This window comes from Manis pentadactyla, chromosome 3 (genome assembly GCF_030020395.1).
Source record: "Manis pentadactyla isolate mManPen7 chromosome 3, mManPen7.hap1, whole genome shotgun sequence".
Lineage (NCBI taxonomy): Eukaryota > Metazoa > Chordata > Mammalia > Pholidota > Manidae > Manis > Manis pentadactyla.
In genome coordinates this window covers 136,928,846-136,942,414 of record NC_080021.1, presented here as the reverse complement: position 1 = coordinate 136,942,414, position 13,569 = coordinate 136,928,846, and the positions used below count along the sequence as shown (strand labels likewise).

The 13,569-nt window shown below is 44.5% G+C and overlaps 1 protein-coding gene across 10 annotated transcripts in view; it reads left to right on the top strand.

Annotated features, from left to right (window-relative positions):
- Window positions 1-13,569, top strand: part of DAPK1 (death associated protein kinase 1) — a 168,960-nt gene that overhangs the window by 114,722 nt on the left and 40,669 nt on the right. For 9 of the 10 annotated variants that reach the window (XM_057498516.1, XM_057498513.1, XM_057498514.1 and 6 more), the window contains exons 5-17: window positions 1,100-1,229; window positions 1,397-1,445; window positions 1,535-1,561; window positions 2,059-2,211; window positions 2,573-2,618; window positions 3,735-3,824; window positions 5,113-5,205; window positions 7,447-7,566; window positions 8,001-8,099; window positions 8,937-9,035; window positions 10,354-10,452; window positions 11,396-11,593; window positions 12,968-13,165. In XM_057498516.1, the coding sequence (XP_057354499.1) occupies window positions 1,100-1,229; window positions 1,397-1,445; window positions 1,535-1,561; window positions 2,059-2,211; window positions 2,573-2,618; window positions 3,735-3,824; window positions 5,113-5,205; window positions 7,447-7,566; window positions 8,001-8,099; window positions 8,937-9,035; window positions 10,354-10,452; window positions 11,396-11,593; window positions 12,968-13,165 (1,401 nt within the window). The remainder of the gene's footprint in view (window positions 1-1,099; window positions 1,230-1,396; window positions 1,446-1,534; window positions 1,562-2,058; window positions 2,212-2,572; window positions 2,619-3,734; window positions 3,825-5,112; window positions 5,206-7,446; window positions 7,567-8,000; window positions 8,100-8,936; window positions 9,036-10,353; window positions 10,453-11,395; window positions 11,594-12,967; window positions 13,166-13,569) is intronic. The other variant, XM_057498517.1, reaches the window with a different exon arrangement.

Below are 13,569 nucleotides of genomic sequence, written 5' to 3'. Positions count from 1 at the left end.
TTGATCAATTGCCAAGTGAATGATTCAGATCATTGGAACTAGGATAAGACTTCAGAGGAGGGAGGATTTTCTCCACAATTATTGTGACGGAGCTATGAAGACCCCATCCAGATCCCCCCAAACACTCACTAATTTACAACCGAAAGACTTGTACACACCCACGGCTCTCTTGCCTGGCATTGGTTTCTAGCCCCTGGTGCTGGAAATGCCAGAGTAAATGCCCAGAGAAGCAGCTGTTAGCCATGGAGCACAGGGAGATGATGGATAAATATCCCCATCTCCTCGTACTACATTTGGAAAACTCTCGAGTGCTGCTCTTTGCCCCCAAGTTCCCCAAGGGACTGGGCTCCATTCACTCCCGCCTTGCTGTACTGTCTTGGTAGGACACTTCTTACTGGCATCTTTCCTTCTGTTTCCGGCCTCCCCATCCCTCTACCAGGTAGTCTCCCTAGTGTTCCCTCCCACCCGGATCCCTGTTACAGATCCGCTCTTGGGAGAACCTAAACCAAGACATTTTTCCTGGTGTTCTCTTGCAACTATCCTTTTATCACTATTTTTCGGGAGAAAGGAAGTACTATTCTCCTACCTTGTCCTCAGCATAACATATCATAGCTTTTTTTTATTGTGGTAAAATAAACATAATGTTAAATTTACCAGTTTAACCCTGTTTAAGGATGCAGTTTAGTGACATTAAGTGTATTCACATTGTTATGCCACCATCACCACCATCCATTTCTAGAAGTTACTGGTCTTCCCAAACTGAAACTATATATCCATGAAATACCAGCTCCCGTCTCCTCCCCACAGCTGCTGGCAACCTTTCTGCTTCTCTATGAAAGTACTTATCCTTGGTACTTCATATTAAGTGGAATCATAACAGTATTTGTCCTTTTTTGTCTGGTTTATTTCCCTGAGCTTAATGTCTTCAAGGTTCACCCATGTTGTAGCCTTTGTCAGGATTTACTTCCATTCTAAGGCTGAGTAGCATTCCCTTGTGTGTATAGACCACATTTTGGTTATCATCTGATGCACCTGGGGTTGATTGTGATGAATACTGCTATGAATGTGGCTGTGCTATTTTTGTTTTCTTTTCTTCAAGCCTGAAAACATCATGCTTTTGGATAGAAATGTCCCCAAACCTCGGATCAAGATCATTGACTTTGGGTTGGCCCATAAAATTGACTTTGGAAATGAATTCAAGAACATATTTGGGACACCAGAGTTTGTTGGTAAGTTTCTTTACTCCTGTGGTCCTTAATTTCTCACGAATATTACGCTGGCAAACTTTGCCCTGCTGTACCATCATTTATTTCCCTGGTACATGTTTCTGGTTTGTTTATAAAGATAGGTTGGTTTGTTTCCTTCCAAAACTGAATGGGCGTTTATTTCCTCTCAGCTCCTGAGATAGTCAACTATGAACCTCTGGGTCTTGAGGCAGATATGTGGTAAGTAGCATGTGCCCTTGATGCTGTCATCTTTCTGATTTACTTTACTAGTCTTCTGACATTTGTTTTTGTTTTCTATTTGTGTCTAGGAGTATTGGGGTAATAACCTATATTCTGTAAGTATCAAATCTACAACTCATATTCTTTCCCTCTTCCTTTGAGACCATATGTTTTATTAACCGTTCTATGTGTCATGTTGATCTCTTCAGTTAATGCATGCTTTTCATGTAAACATATTCATTTTACACCCCCAGAAATGGGTTTAGTTTATACTAATTAAACATTTTCTCCTGATTCGAAATGAGTCATCATAAACTACAGCATAATCACTGAAAAAAAGCACTGCTGTCCATCACTGCCAAGAAAATAGAAAGCAGTTTTTTTTAAACTACTAGATCCTGTTCCAAATTAACTGTGTAAATGCATCCTATGCATGAAGCTGACATTTTTGTGCATGACAAGTAAATGTCCTATAAAGTGTAATTGAATCTGAGGCGACCACCCAGCCACCAGATTGTAATCTTGCTCCTCATTCCCCTTATCAGACATTATAGGAATGAAATGACTGCACATGAGGTAATTATTCATGCTCTGTGCCCTACTTTATTAACAGCCTAAGTGGGGCCTCCCCCTTTCTTGGAGACACTAAGCAAGAAACATTAGCAAATGTATCTGCCGTCAACTATGAATTTGAGGAAGAGTACTTCAGTAATACCAGTGCCCTAGCCAGAGATTTCATAAGAAAACTCCTCATCAAAGATCCAAAGTGAGTGTCCTTTGTTCCTGAAAGGTATTTGGCCGTGGGCCTCAGCTTGATGAGGGTTAGCACCTGTACATGCGTGTGGCCACGTTTGTGATGCAGGGTTGTCTCCCTGGCGAAGGGAAGCACGCCATGTGGAACACTTCAGGAAATGCTGGCAGGGCCCTTAGTACCTGCTCAGCCAGTCCCTGCAGGCACGGAGACGTCATCACACCAACGTGTGGGTTTCTGGCTTCTCTCCAGGAAGCGGGCTCTGAACTGCATTTTCCATAGCATGTGCTTGGTGGGCCCAAGCAGCGTGGGAACACCCTTCGTGTTTGCTTTTAGGTCACAGCTTTGCTTTTTTCTTTCCCCTCCCTCCACAAAGGAAGAGAATGACAATTCAAGATAGTTTGCAGCATCCCTGGATCAAGGTGAGTTGTATATTGTGATGCATTTGGGTATTCTAGGGCGTCCTGGAATTCGTTTGTCCTAGGGCATTACTAGTTACCATGGGTTCTAAGCACAGGACGTGTATGGGGTATTGTGTTTGCTGTTGGTTACATATTTTAAGACAACTGACAGATGGCAGTGTCCTAGTGATAATGGAGGTGGAGAGGAGTAAGCCACCGTGGTGCAGGATTGAAAACGGGGAATGGGAGGGCAAGTCCCCTCAACAACCAGTTTGGTTTGAATTTTTTTAATTGATTTCCCGAATTTAAATATATTAAATCTGGATATCCAGCTTCTCTTGAAAAATCTGAAGGTCTGGCAACACTGAGCCCTCATTCCACAAGGCCTCGGGAGACATGGCACAGCTGCCTTTGTGCCAGAGCTTGTGCCCCCCCCCACCCCAGCATACACCTTTACATGACCTGCCTGATGCCTGTCTCTGCATTGGGTGCAGGAACTGACTTTGCTTCAGCTAGAGCAGAGAGGGTGAAGGGTGGAGGAACAGGGCATTTAGAGAATAAAGTCATGGAATCCATCAACAGACTGTGATGCAGTGACCTCAGTTACAGAGGTAGGCTTGGGAAGCAGAGGGCCCTGCCTGTGGGAGCACCCAGCAGTTGCATGGGCTCCTGCAGAAGGTAGGGATGTCTCCTCCTCTCAGTGGTAGAGCTAAATGGCATCCTGAAAACGATGCAGTACGAGAGATTCTAATGCTATTGAACAGACTGAATTTGCTGACCTCTCAGGTCCCTACCAACTCTAAAGTACTTGATGATATTAAGTTCAGATGCCTCCTAACATGATCTCATCATGACTCTTGACCTTTCCAAACTCTCTTATGGAAATTATAACTCAGCCTGATCCAAGCTCAACTTTCCAACTTTCAGTGTGTATGGAGTTCATCACACTCTTAGCCACATGTGTTAGGTTCCGGGGACTAGGTTCCAATATCGTGTATATCATCCCAACTTGTTTTGTTATTTCGGTAAGAGGAATGTATAGGTATCCCAAATACTGAGAGGTTTCATAAAGTTGTTGTGTAACACATTTCCCTAATTTGAGAGCTCTAAATTTTTTTTGTTGTACTTTCATTTTAGCCTAAAGATTCCCAACAAGCACTTAGTAGAAAAGCATCAGCAGTAAACATGGAGAAATTCAAGAAGTTCGCAGCCCGGAAAAAATGGAAAGTAAGATTATTTGATAGGGACATATTCACTAGTATGATTACCTCTGTAGTGCTCCCCCTGGTCAATCCTCATCTCTCCTGATGCTGGTAATATAAAAAAATGCATCTTAAAAAAATAAAATCTATGTGTAGTCTTTTGCACCATTCATTACCCTGTTTTCAAGACAAGCAAAAATAATATTTCAGTCCTATTTAACTCATCTTCTCACATGTAATTTTGCATTTTTAAAATCAAAACCATTCCCAGGGCAGATTTTGAACCAGCACAATAAAATTATAGTGCAGTCTTTTTCTAATGGCAACAAGCCACATTTTAAATGCATTTGTTCTTTGTGGTAAGCAGCATGGCATTATGTTTACTCCAGAACTTACATAAACGGTTCCTTAAATCCAGCTGTGGTCTGTGGGGAGGGGGCGGAGGTCATGCACATATCCAGTGTGTCTTGTGTACTCCCCAGTGGGGTGGCTGGCCTCTGCAGGGCCTGTGTGGGACACGGCTCTCCAAGGCAGTCCAGCCAGCTGTGGACAGTCAGAATCAGGGTTTAGAAGGTGACAGGAGGGCTTCCTGTGGCCCATGGTATACCAAGCCCAGAGGAAGTGGGTACCTGCTATGCTTCCCCGCTAGGTAGAAATGTGCCTCATTTTTATACCCATTCAGTTGGGGGTGCCAGGATAGGGATGAGGAAGACCTCAGCACTGGGTTACTTTAATGTGACTCTTACTCTCAAAAGGCTTTAAATGTAGAGCCAACTACCCTAAGTGTCTCTCTCTCTCTCATACACACACACATACACACAATCTTTACCTGTTGCTTCTGCCTTTGAGAGTAAGCACAGATCTGTTTGTCCTATAGATTAGGCAGTCCCCTACCTGCTCAACAACTGTCTGAGTTCTGATGGTCACAGTAGGTGCCGTTACTAGCTTGCCTGGCACAAGGACACAAGGCAAGGCCTCTCCATGCTGTGCTACTCTGACAGGGGTGTGCAAGGGGTTTGTCAGCGTAAGGTCCCTTCCCCAAGGAGGAGAGAACACCAGGAGAGAAGGGATGCAGGGCATCCAGCTGTGGGTTAAAAATAATAAGGCAGAAGAAGAACCTCTCTCTCCTGATGCCTGGATTTATGAGATGTTCAGAATAATTCTTTAAGCAAATATGACTCAGCGTATTCCCCTGAGCACATTCGGTCAGCAGTGATGCCTCTCAGAAGACTGTATCATCTGCACTGATCTGAGTTTTGTTACCTAAGCTCTCTTCTTCCCTTGCCTTTTTCTCCTCTTTTTTTTTTTTAAAGCAATCCGTCCGCTTGATATCACTGTGCCAAAGGTTGTCCCGGTCGTTCCTGTCCAGAAGTAACATGAGTGTTGCCAGAAGTGACGACACTTTGGTAAGCAGACCAGTCCGCCTTGGGGAGGGTCTTTCTCAGCGCTGTGTAGTTGGAACGGGTAAGTTGTTTGATTTGTCCAGCCGCCGAGGAACCGTGCAGTCACGGGCATGTCCGGCCTGTTCCTCCTCCTCTGAGGCGTGGAGGTGACGTGGCTGATCTGGTGTGTCCGATTGCTGCTTCTGTCCTTTTTTCTCCTTGTTTTGGTGGCGCTACACCCACCCCCACCCCACTACCTCTGACACTTCCACCCCCTCCTCCTCCTTCCCCCAACTCAGTTGGATAAAAGTACTAACCAGTAGAAGAGGAAAGAGCTTATTCTAATTTTCATGAACTAAAACGAGAGCACTCTGTTGCCTGGCAGAGGGTAATAGTACAAAAGGGGCAGGCACCTCTCCTCCCAAGCGAACACACACACACACACACACACACTCACACCAGGAAATGAGGGGAATGCAGGGGGGCGTTCTATGTGATCGGTGGCAGACCAGGAGGCTAAACCCACTTGCTTGGGTTTATTCATCTCATTAACTGTCCAAGGCCCTTGAAAACAACTCCATAATCTTTTTCCTCTAATCCAAACTGAAACCTAATCATAGATTAACTCTTCAGATATAACTGGACACATCTGAATTCAACAAGACTTTCCCCTGATGGTCAGACAACAGGGCTTTGTGAACCACGGAGGTAAAGGGAACTCCAGAAAGGCAGAAAGGGTGGTTGGGTGGGAACCAGCTCCAGTATCTGAATAGTCAGTGTTCCCTGAGTAGAATCCGGGGACCCCAAGGGTGGGATCCTACCTCACCAACTCTTTCCTTTCCCTGAAGGTGGTTGCCTCGCTGCGGTTTCAGGGCTAGCCCTGCAGAGTGAAAAGGGCTCGGAGATGTTAAAAAGAAAAAGGAAGAAAGAGAGAGGCAAATTAGGAGTAGAAGGAAGGGGAAGAGGCTGGTTTGGAAATTGTTTGAGGGTAGCAGTGGGTCTGTGCACAAAAAAGAACTATTCATCTAAGTAAGACAATAATGAGAATGATGAAATACTGCAAATACTGTAAATTAAAATCACCCTGAATAATCAGTTGGGGAAAGATATATGTGTTGCAATCAAAAGTTTAGGGCAGGAGAGGGCCTCGGGTCTGGGTAGGAGGAGCTGCAGGTGGGAAGATCCCACCCTCCTGGTCCCGGCTTTAACCGTCTGTTCACCACTCCTGTTCTCCCTGCTTCTCTTGGCTGTCACTTTCATGCACAGGTCTCTTCACCATCCACTTGGACTGTGATGGAAGAGCAAAACCAGTGGCATTCTTAAGTATGTATTCAACACAAATGTTATCAGAACTCCGATGAAATTTGTTTGAATTCAAATCCATAGAGAAGAAAAAGCAGGCAGAGGAATGCTCGCCATTCCATCACCACGAGCAGAGATGCAGCCTCTGTAGATACACTTTTCCAGATTTGAAATTTTAGCAGCTATCCCTCTGTCAATCCAGAAATTTTGTTTGGAATTTTTCAAGCTTATGCCTTGGTTTTAATGTGTACTGTATTTTGGAAATATCTTATTATGAAAAACTTTGATAAAGTGGCAAAGATTTAACAAACTTGTTCAACATTCTCTAGTTATTTTCCCTTTGTAATTAGAAAGGTATCTGTTTTCCTTGTTCTGGCCTTTATTTTTACCTTTCATCCTCTTTTACAGCCTATTTGTAAAAAAAAATAGTTAACAGCTTTCAGAGCATTTTGCCATATCTATCCCTAGAGAAGGAAGAATTTCTAGTAATTGAAGAAATGATAATCCTGTAATTGGAAAAATTACAAATTGAGACTATCTTTTTCAAAAGCATCATTTCCTTGGTTCTGTGATTTTTCTTTTTCCTCATCTAGGACGAGAGGCTGAGTTATACCTACAATTTCCACAGTGGTTTCTGGGACTATGTATTTTGAAAGATTCCTAAGATAAACACAGAGTAGTCAGTCATCAATCATTGTTCTAAATCTAAATCCGGAAAGCTGCTTGCTCTCCGGGTGATGATGCAGGTGGCATTAAGGCACAGGTGAATAGTGGATGGCATTAGTTTCCAACATGGAAGCGGCAGAAAGCAGCCTGCTTCCCTTCATGACCACGTGGATTTGGTGATGAGGTGACATGCTTTCCTTGGAATGCTCCTTTTAACAGATGAGCATTGATTTCTCTTATGTTGATAAGAGGATTGTGTCCAGCAAACTCTCTTTTTCTCTTCACTGTCTCTCTCAGGATGAGGAGGATTCCTTTGTGATGAAAGCCATCATCCATGCCATCAACGACGACAACGTCCCTGGCTTGCAGCACCTCCTGGGCTCATTGTCTAACTATGACGTCAACCAACCCAACAAGGTCTGATATGTTCTGCCAGGGGCAGCGGGGGAGCGGGAGGGTCACACTGACTGTGCACCTCCCAGTCCAAGCTGGAAAGGCCACATCCGCGGCTCTGTTCTCCTTGTTGCCGCCTACATACTGTGGGGAAAATCACTGCGGCCTGGGGAGGGAATTGAGCGAGAAATAAGGTCTTTTGTACTGAGGACCTTTCTTCATGCAAAGCCGTTCCATGTGTACCTGTTGCACCTCTAACCATGAAATTTTAAATGCACTCATCCTGCAAATGAAAATGTCACCTTTGACTGAATCCAGAAGAGCAAGTGCTGTGTGTTCTCCTGATTCTCCCTGCCTGCTACCCAGTAGTAGTCATGTACCCGGGTGCGCAACAGCAATGACAGTTTTCCTTTCCTACTAAACCTGAAAAGTAGTATTTCTTCTCTCTCCTATTCCAGCATGGGACACCTCCGTTACTTATTGCTGCTGGCTGTGGGAATATTCAGATACTACAGTTGCTCCTTAAAAGAGGCTCAAGAATCGATGTCCAGGATAAGGTCATTATTCTGTTTCATTGCAAAGGAATTAATCTTTTAAGTGTTCCCAAATTCCCTGATCATAGAGGTAACTTAGAAAAATACCTGTGTGCCCTACTGCATTTCTCAGGTTCCTATAAAGAATGGTTTCCTATAAATAGCCTGGACCCACCTAACCTACATTGTAAAGAGAGAGGCAGACACCCCTTCCGCTTGGCTCTGCTAGCTCGACATCAGCTGTTCTTTGTGCAGTACCCCAGACTCACTCCTTACCAATCACATTGACTCAACAGTGTTATCAGACGTCACATTTGGGAAAGTTTTCACTATCTAATTAATCTCATGAGTAATGTATTTGCCTGCATGTTTATCAGGGCAACAGAGTAAGGGTGCTACACTTAGAGGTGTAGTTTGCACTGGAAGTATAGACAGTTGATTAGCAGCCCATAGTCACTACAATAGACCTGTCATCCGCCTCCAAGGGACTTCCTGCAGAGCTGTAAGTGGACTGGATCCCACCCTTGACAATAGAGGGAATTCTAACCAGAGGTTGAAATGAAGATTTTAAGAAAAGAAGAACAACTTCTTTTTCAAAATAATCGTAGATTTACCAGAAAAGTTGCAAAGATAGTAGAGAGAGCTCCTGTGTTCCCTCACCCAGCTTCCCGGATGTTAACATCTTATTTAACTTGGTCCCTTTATCAGAAGTGAAGAGTGAAATGGGGGTTCCGTTCCCCTTGGAAGTTGCTCCTTTGGAGGGTGGGGTCACGGAGAGGGAAATGGAGCGGGTCTGGGTGAGAGGTGCGTTCACATCCACCAGCTCTCGGGAAATGTGACTCTTCATTGGTTTCTGTACAGGGTGGCTCCAATGCCATCTACTGGGCCTCGCGGCATGGCCACGTAGAGACGTTGACATTTCTCAGTGCGAACAGATGCCCTTTGGATGTTAAAGACAAGGTAAGGCCACTTCCCTTCTTAGGGACAGGGCACATAATAAAAGGCTGCATTGAGTGTTAGCATGCCATGTGCATCGGGACCCAAAGAACAGGAAGAGTTCAGGACCAGCAACTTCCTGCAGAGAATTTAATTTGTAAGTTTCTTTATGCTGCTGGCTTGATCTAATATCAGAATCTGCTTTTCGCGGAAGTCTGTTAGATAGTTGGCATAATATGCGAGCCGTGAATTGTCTTCCTCTGACCATGAAAACTCAAAGTTCTGCTAGAAAGGCAACCAGAACAAGCCGAGTCCTGACTGTCTCACTGACCTGCCACATGCTGCATCTCTTTACCATCCTTTTACTCTTAGATGTGGCTGACAAGGCCGACTTCCCAGTTGCTGGCAATGGCTTAATGAGACAGTGCATGGAAAGTAAGGCATTGTGGGGCAAAAATATGAAAATGATTGACTTTGGCAGATACCTTCCTTTCAGGTGAACATGTTCTGTTCGGGCCACACAGCAATCCTGTGGCTTAGTCAGCAGGGCTGGAACCTGCACCTGGGATTCCCACCTTCTCATCTGTTGTGTATTCTACTGCGTGGCCCTTCTCTGCTTCTAATTCTTGTAGACTAATTTGTCATGTTCATTCGGGGCCACCACATGTAGTTGTATGGATTGTGCACTGTACCATATCTAAGGATGACATTTACATCAAAGATCCTTGTATTTTTTATGGCAGTTTTCTGTCTAGTGGCAACAAGCATCTTGCTTTGTTTCATCTTAAGTTAGTTTATTCTGACAATTTTTTGGCACAGAAAGTAAAATATCTTAAGGAAGTGGCACCTATTACTAATTCACAGGAAGTTATTGCATGGGCTAACAGTGATGTTTTTTGGTAACTCTGAGAATGTAAGAAATAACACTGTACACATCGACATTGAAATGAGAAACTTGTTAATAAATGAGAAACTGCTTAAAGAACTTACTATTAAAAAAGGAATTTTGTGTTTTATAAACAAATCACATAGTCAGAAATATCAGTATATAAAGAAGGCTGAGAATAGCCCTCACCAGAAAGGAAAATTATTTTTCCCTGGGGCAGGCTTATGACAAACAGGGTGACCAGGTGTGAGGGTCTGACCCTAGCTGCTTGGTGGGCAGTCCACCTGAGGCCCCTGCCCAATCACCAAAGAGGCAACTGGCCTTGGGGGGCGGGCCCCACCAAAGCAGAGGATGTGGAGCAGGGCATGTGTGGGAGTGGGCCCCCAGTCCATGGGTTCTCATCCTCGCCTCCTGCTCCCACGGACAGCTCTGAACCTATGGCCCTTTCTTTTGCAGTCTGGAGAGACAGCCCTTCACGTGGCAGCTCGCTACGGCCACGCCGATGTGGTTCAATTACTGTGCAGCCTCGGCTCTAACCCCAATTTCCAGGACAAGGTGGGTCATGGTAGTGGAAGTTCCTCACTTTGTTCTGCTCTGTGCATGATGTGCAGGCAGCCAGATGATATGGTTGAGTCCTCTGGAGCTTTATCCAAGTTAGGTTTTCTGTTTACAGAGGACAGGGCCTCAGAGGCACTGACATTCATTCATTCATTCATTCTTTTAATCCTCTGGACAACCTATGAGGTATGTTACTATTATCAATGTTCTCATTTTACAGAAGAGGGAATTGAGGCAAAGAGTGGTTCAGTAACTCCTGAGGTCACACAGCCTATAAGTGGTGGAGCCAGGGTTCAAACTCACATAGTCTGGTTCTATGTTTGTAACCACTACACTATAGCAGCCTTTCTTAGCTAGATAATATGTGTCTGATGATGCTGACCATGAGCATCTAGGTCTTACAGCCCAACAGACCTCACAGTCTGCCCTTTGCTTGACTCATTAAAGCACAGTTATCACAATCATCTCCAGAGCAATAGTAGGCTCATCTTTGTGTTAGATACATGCACAAATCTTGAGACATTCTAACTGTTAGAAGAATTCTTATTCAGAGAAGCATTCTCCTACTGTTAGCAGTCTCAAATGAAGTAAAAACAAATGCACTTCTACAGGAAAGATGCTTTAAATCCACCCATACTGGGGCTCTGTTATCCAGAAGAGCTGAGCCAGTGGTTCCAGTAGATTCCCAAAAGTCAGCTGTCAGTAAAATGCTGAGAAAGCCGAGTTCATCCAACACAAAAGCACTGAGGAAAGAAAACAAATGAAGGAGAGACATCAGACCTGTGTCCGTTATTTCACATTACTGTCTCCAGTAACTACAAGCTCTTTCTTTCCGCTGCCTTGACCTCGCTGCCAAATTCGGCATGGACTTTCACCATGCCATCCTTTCTTACATCTTATTGCCTTCTCTCTTCCTCTATGCATTTGTCTCCTTGGCCAGGAAGAAGAAACCCCCCTGCACTGTGCTGCCTGGCATGGCTATTACTCTGTGGCCAAAGCCCTTTGTGAAGCTGGCTGCAATGTGAACATTAAGAACCGAGAGGGAGAGACACCCCTCTTGACAGCCTCCGCCCGGGGCTACCATGACATCGTGGAGTGTCTGGCTGAACATGGAGCCGACCTTAATGCCTCTGACAAGGTACTTTGTGAGCAAATGCATCACACTTACTGAGAAATGATCTGGGGGGCTGGAGGGACCACAAGACTCCTTGACAAGTTTACCTAAAATAATAAACTTGAATGCAGCAAATTGTAATTATTCTTTCTCTGCTCTGTTCCAAAGACTCTGTGAACTTTTCTAGATTCAGTTTAATAATTAATTTTCATTTGTGGCATATAACTATTTATGCCCAAATGACTCAGGGTGCTCCTTAATTTTTAGACATTTTAGCTTTGGAGCAGGTCCAGTGATCATCTTTGAGCCCAAGACAATCCTCATTTAGGACCAGAATTGGTAACACACTAGTAATTTGTAGGTAAACAAAGGAATAGGTGATTTATTGACTTCCATCACCTGCTGTTTCATAGAGGGACAATAAACCACTCGTAATTGTCGAACAATCTCAGTTCTAAACCAGATGTTGTTTTTTAATTAAGCAAATCAGCATAATCTGTTTTTATTGTGAACTTGTACTTAAGTGAGGCTATGATGTCATATGTCATTAGATTTGGGACTCTAGGGAATTTGGTAACTGCCATTTGTGGAGGGTGTTGTTGGTACAGAGAAGCAGTTCTCAACTGGGGGCAACTCTGTCACCAGGAGACATTTGATGATGGCCAGGGACATCCTTTGGTGGTCACGGTGAGGGTGGAGGTCCCCTCTGGCATCTAGTGGACAAAGGCCAGTAGTGCTATACATCCTGCCACCCACGGGATAGGCCCACAAGGTCAGCAGTGCTGGAGAAACTCTGGAGCAGATAAGTCCCAGGAGTATTTCCAAACCCTTCCTAGCTCCTGACTCAATATATCTGTTCACCAGGGCTTCTGTAATAGGTGGTAGGAATTCCCAGGCTGGTCTTCCATGGGAGCCAGAGGTCGTTCTATTTGCTTCTAGGTATGTGACAGACCTTGAGGAAATCATGTCAGTCACTTTCTCGGTTTCTCCTAATGTAAAACAAAATAACAGGCTTTCTACTGGTTAGTAAACATTGCCGAGCAAACGTTTTTGAAAGTGTTTTTCAAATTCCTGGCAAAGCAGGCCATTAGAGTACCAATGATTACTCAGGTCCTATAAATCCAGAGATAAAAAGAAGTGTTGAGTTTTTCTCTGTAATAATGCTGGCGAAGGCTAGATTAATCACACTGATGGCCACTTTAGCCTGTGATTAGTCAGAGTGGAATGGCTGAAGCCTCTTCTCCACCCCACAGGAGTAAAGTCTGGGTTTTCTAATCCTCCTTCAGACTTTGCAGGAGCGATTTTTGCCAGGTAAGCCTGGCTCAGTGGCGGCAGGAAAGGCAAGTGGCCAGGTGCACATGCTAGGGACAGCATTCATGGCTCTGGTGTTTGTTGCAGGACGGACACATTGCTCTTCATCTTGCTGTGAGACGATGTCAGATGGAGGTCATCCAGACCCTCCTCAGCCAGGGATGTTTCGTTGATTTCCAAGACAGGCATGGCAACACCCCTCTGCACGTGGCCTGCAAAGACGGCAACGTGCCTATTGTGGTGGCCCTCTGTGAAGCCAGCTGCAGCTTGGATATCTCAAACAAGGTACGCCGGACGGAAAGGTCCCGGCAGAGTCCGCCTGTGTCTGTCTGTTGCCCTGCTACTGGGTTTGGGCCAAGTTTCTCTCTGCATCTCTTCATTGCTCAGAGTCAGAATTACTCATATGGACCTGCTGTTTTTTATAGGACTCTCCACTTTAAGTCATATTTTACATATGACTTAGGAGTAATTTTCTAGAGTAACAGAAAATTATTACACTCATAAATACTTCATACCTGGCTTACCACTTATGAGCATTGAAAGAGTGTGTGTATGGAGGGGCGGGGGGAGTTGTATCCTCCTGTAGAGGAATCAAACAACATGGTATAAATTAGGGTATCTTTCTGCAGCACTACATCTTCAGGAAAAGACCTAATGACTTATGATTGAGATTCCTAGGACCAGATTTC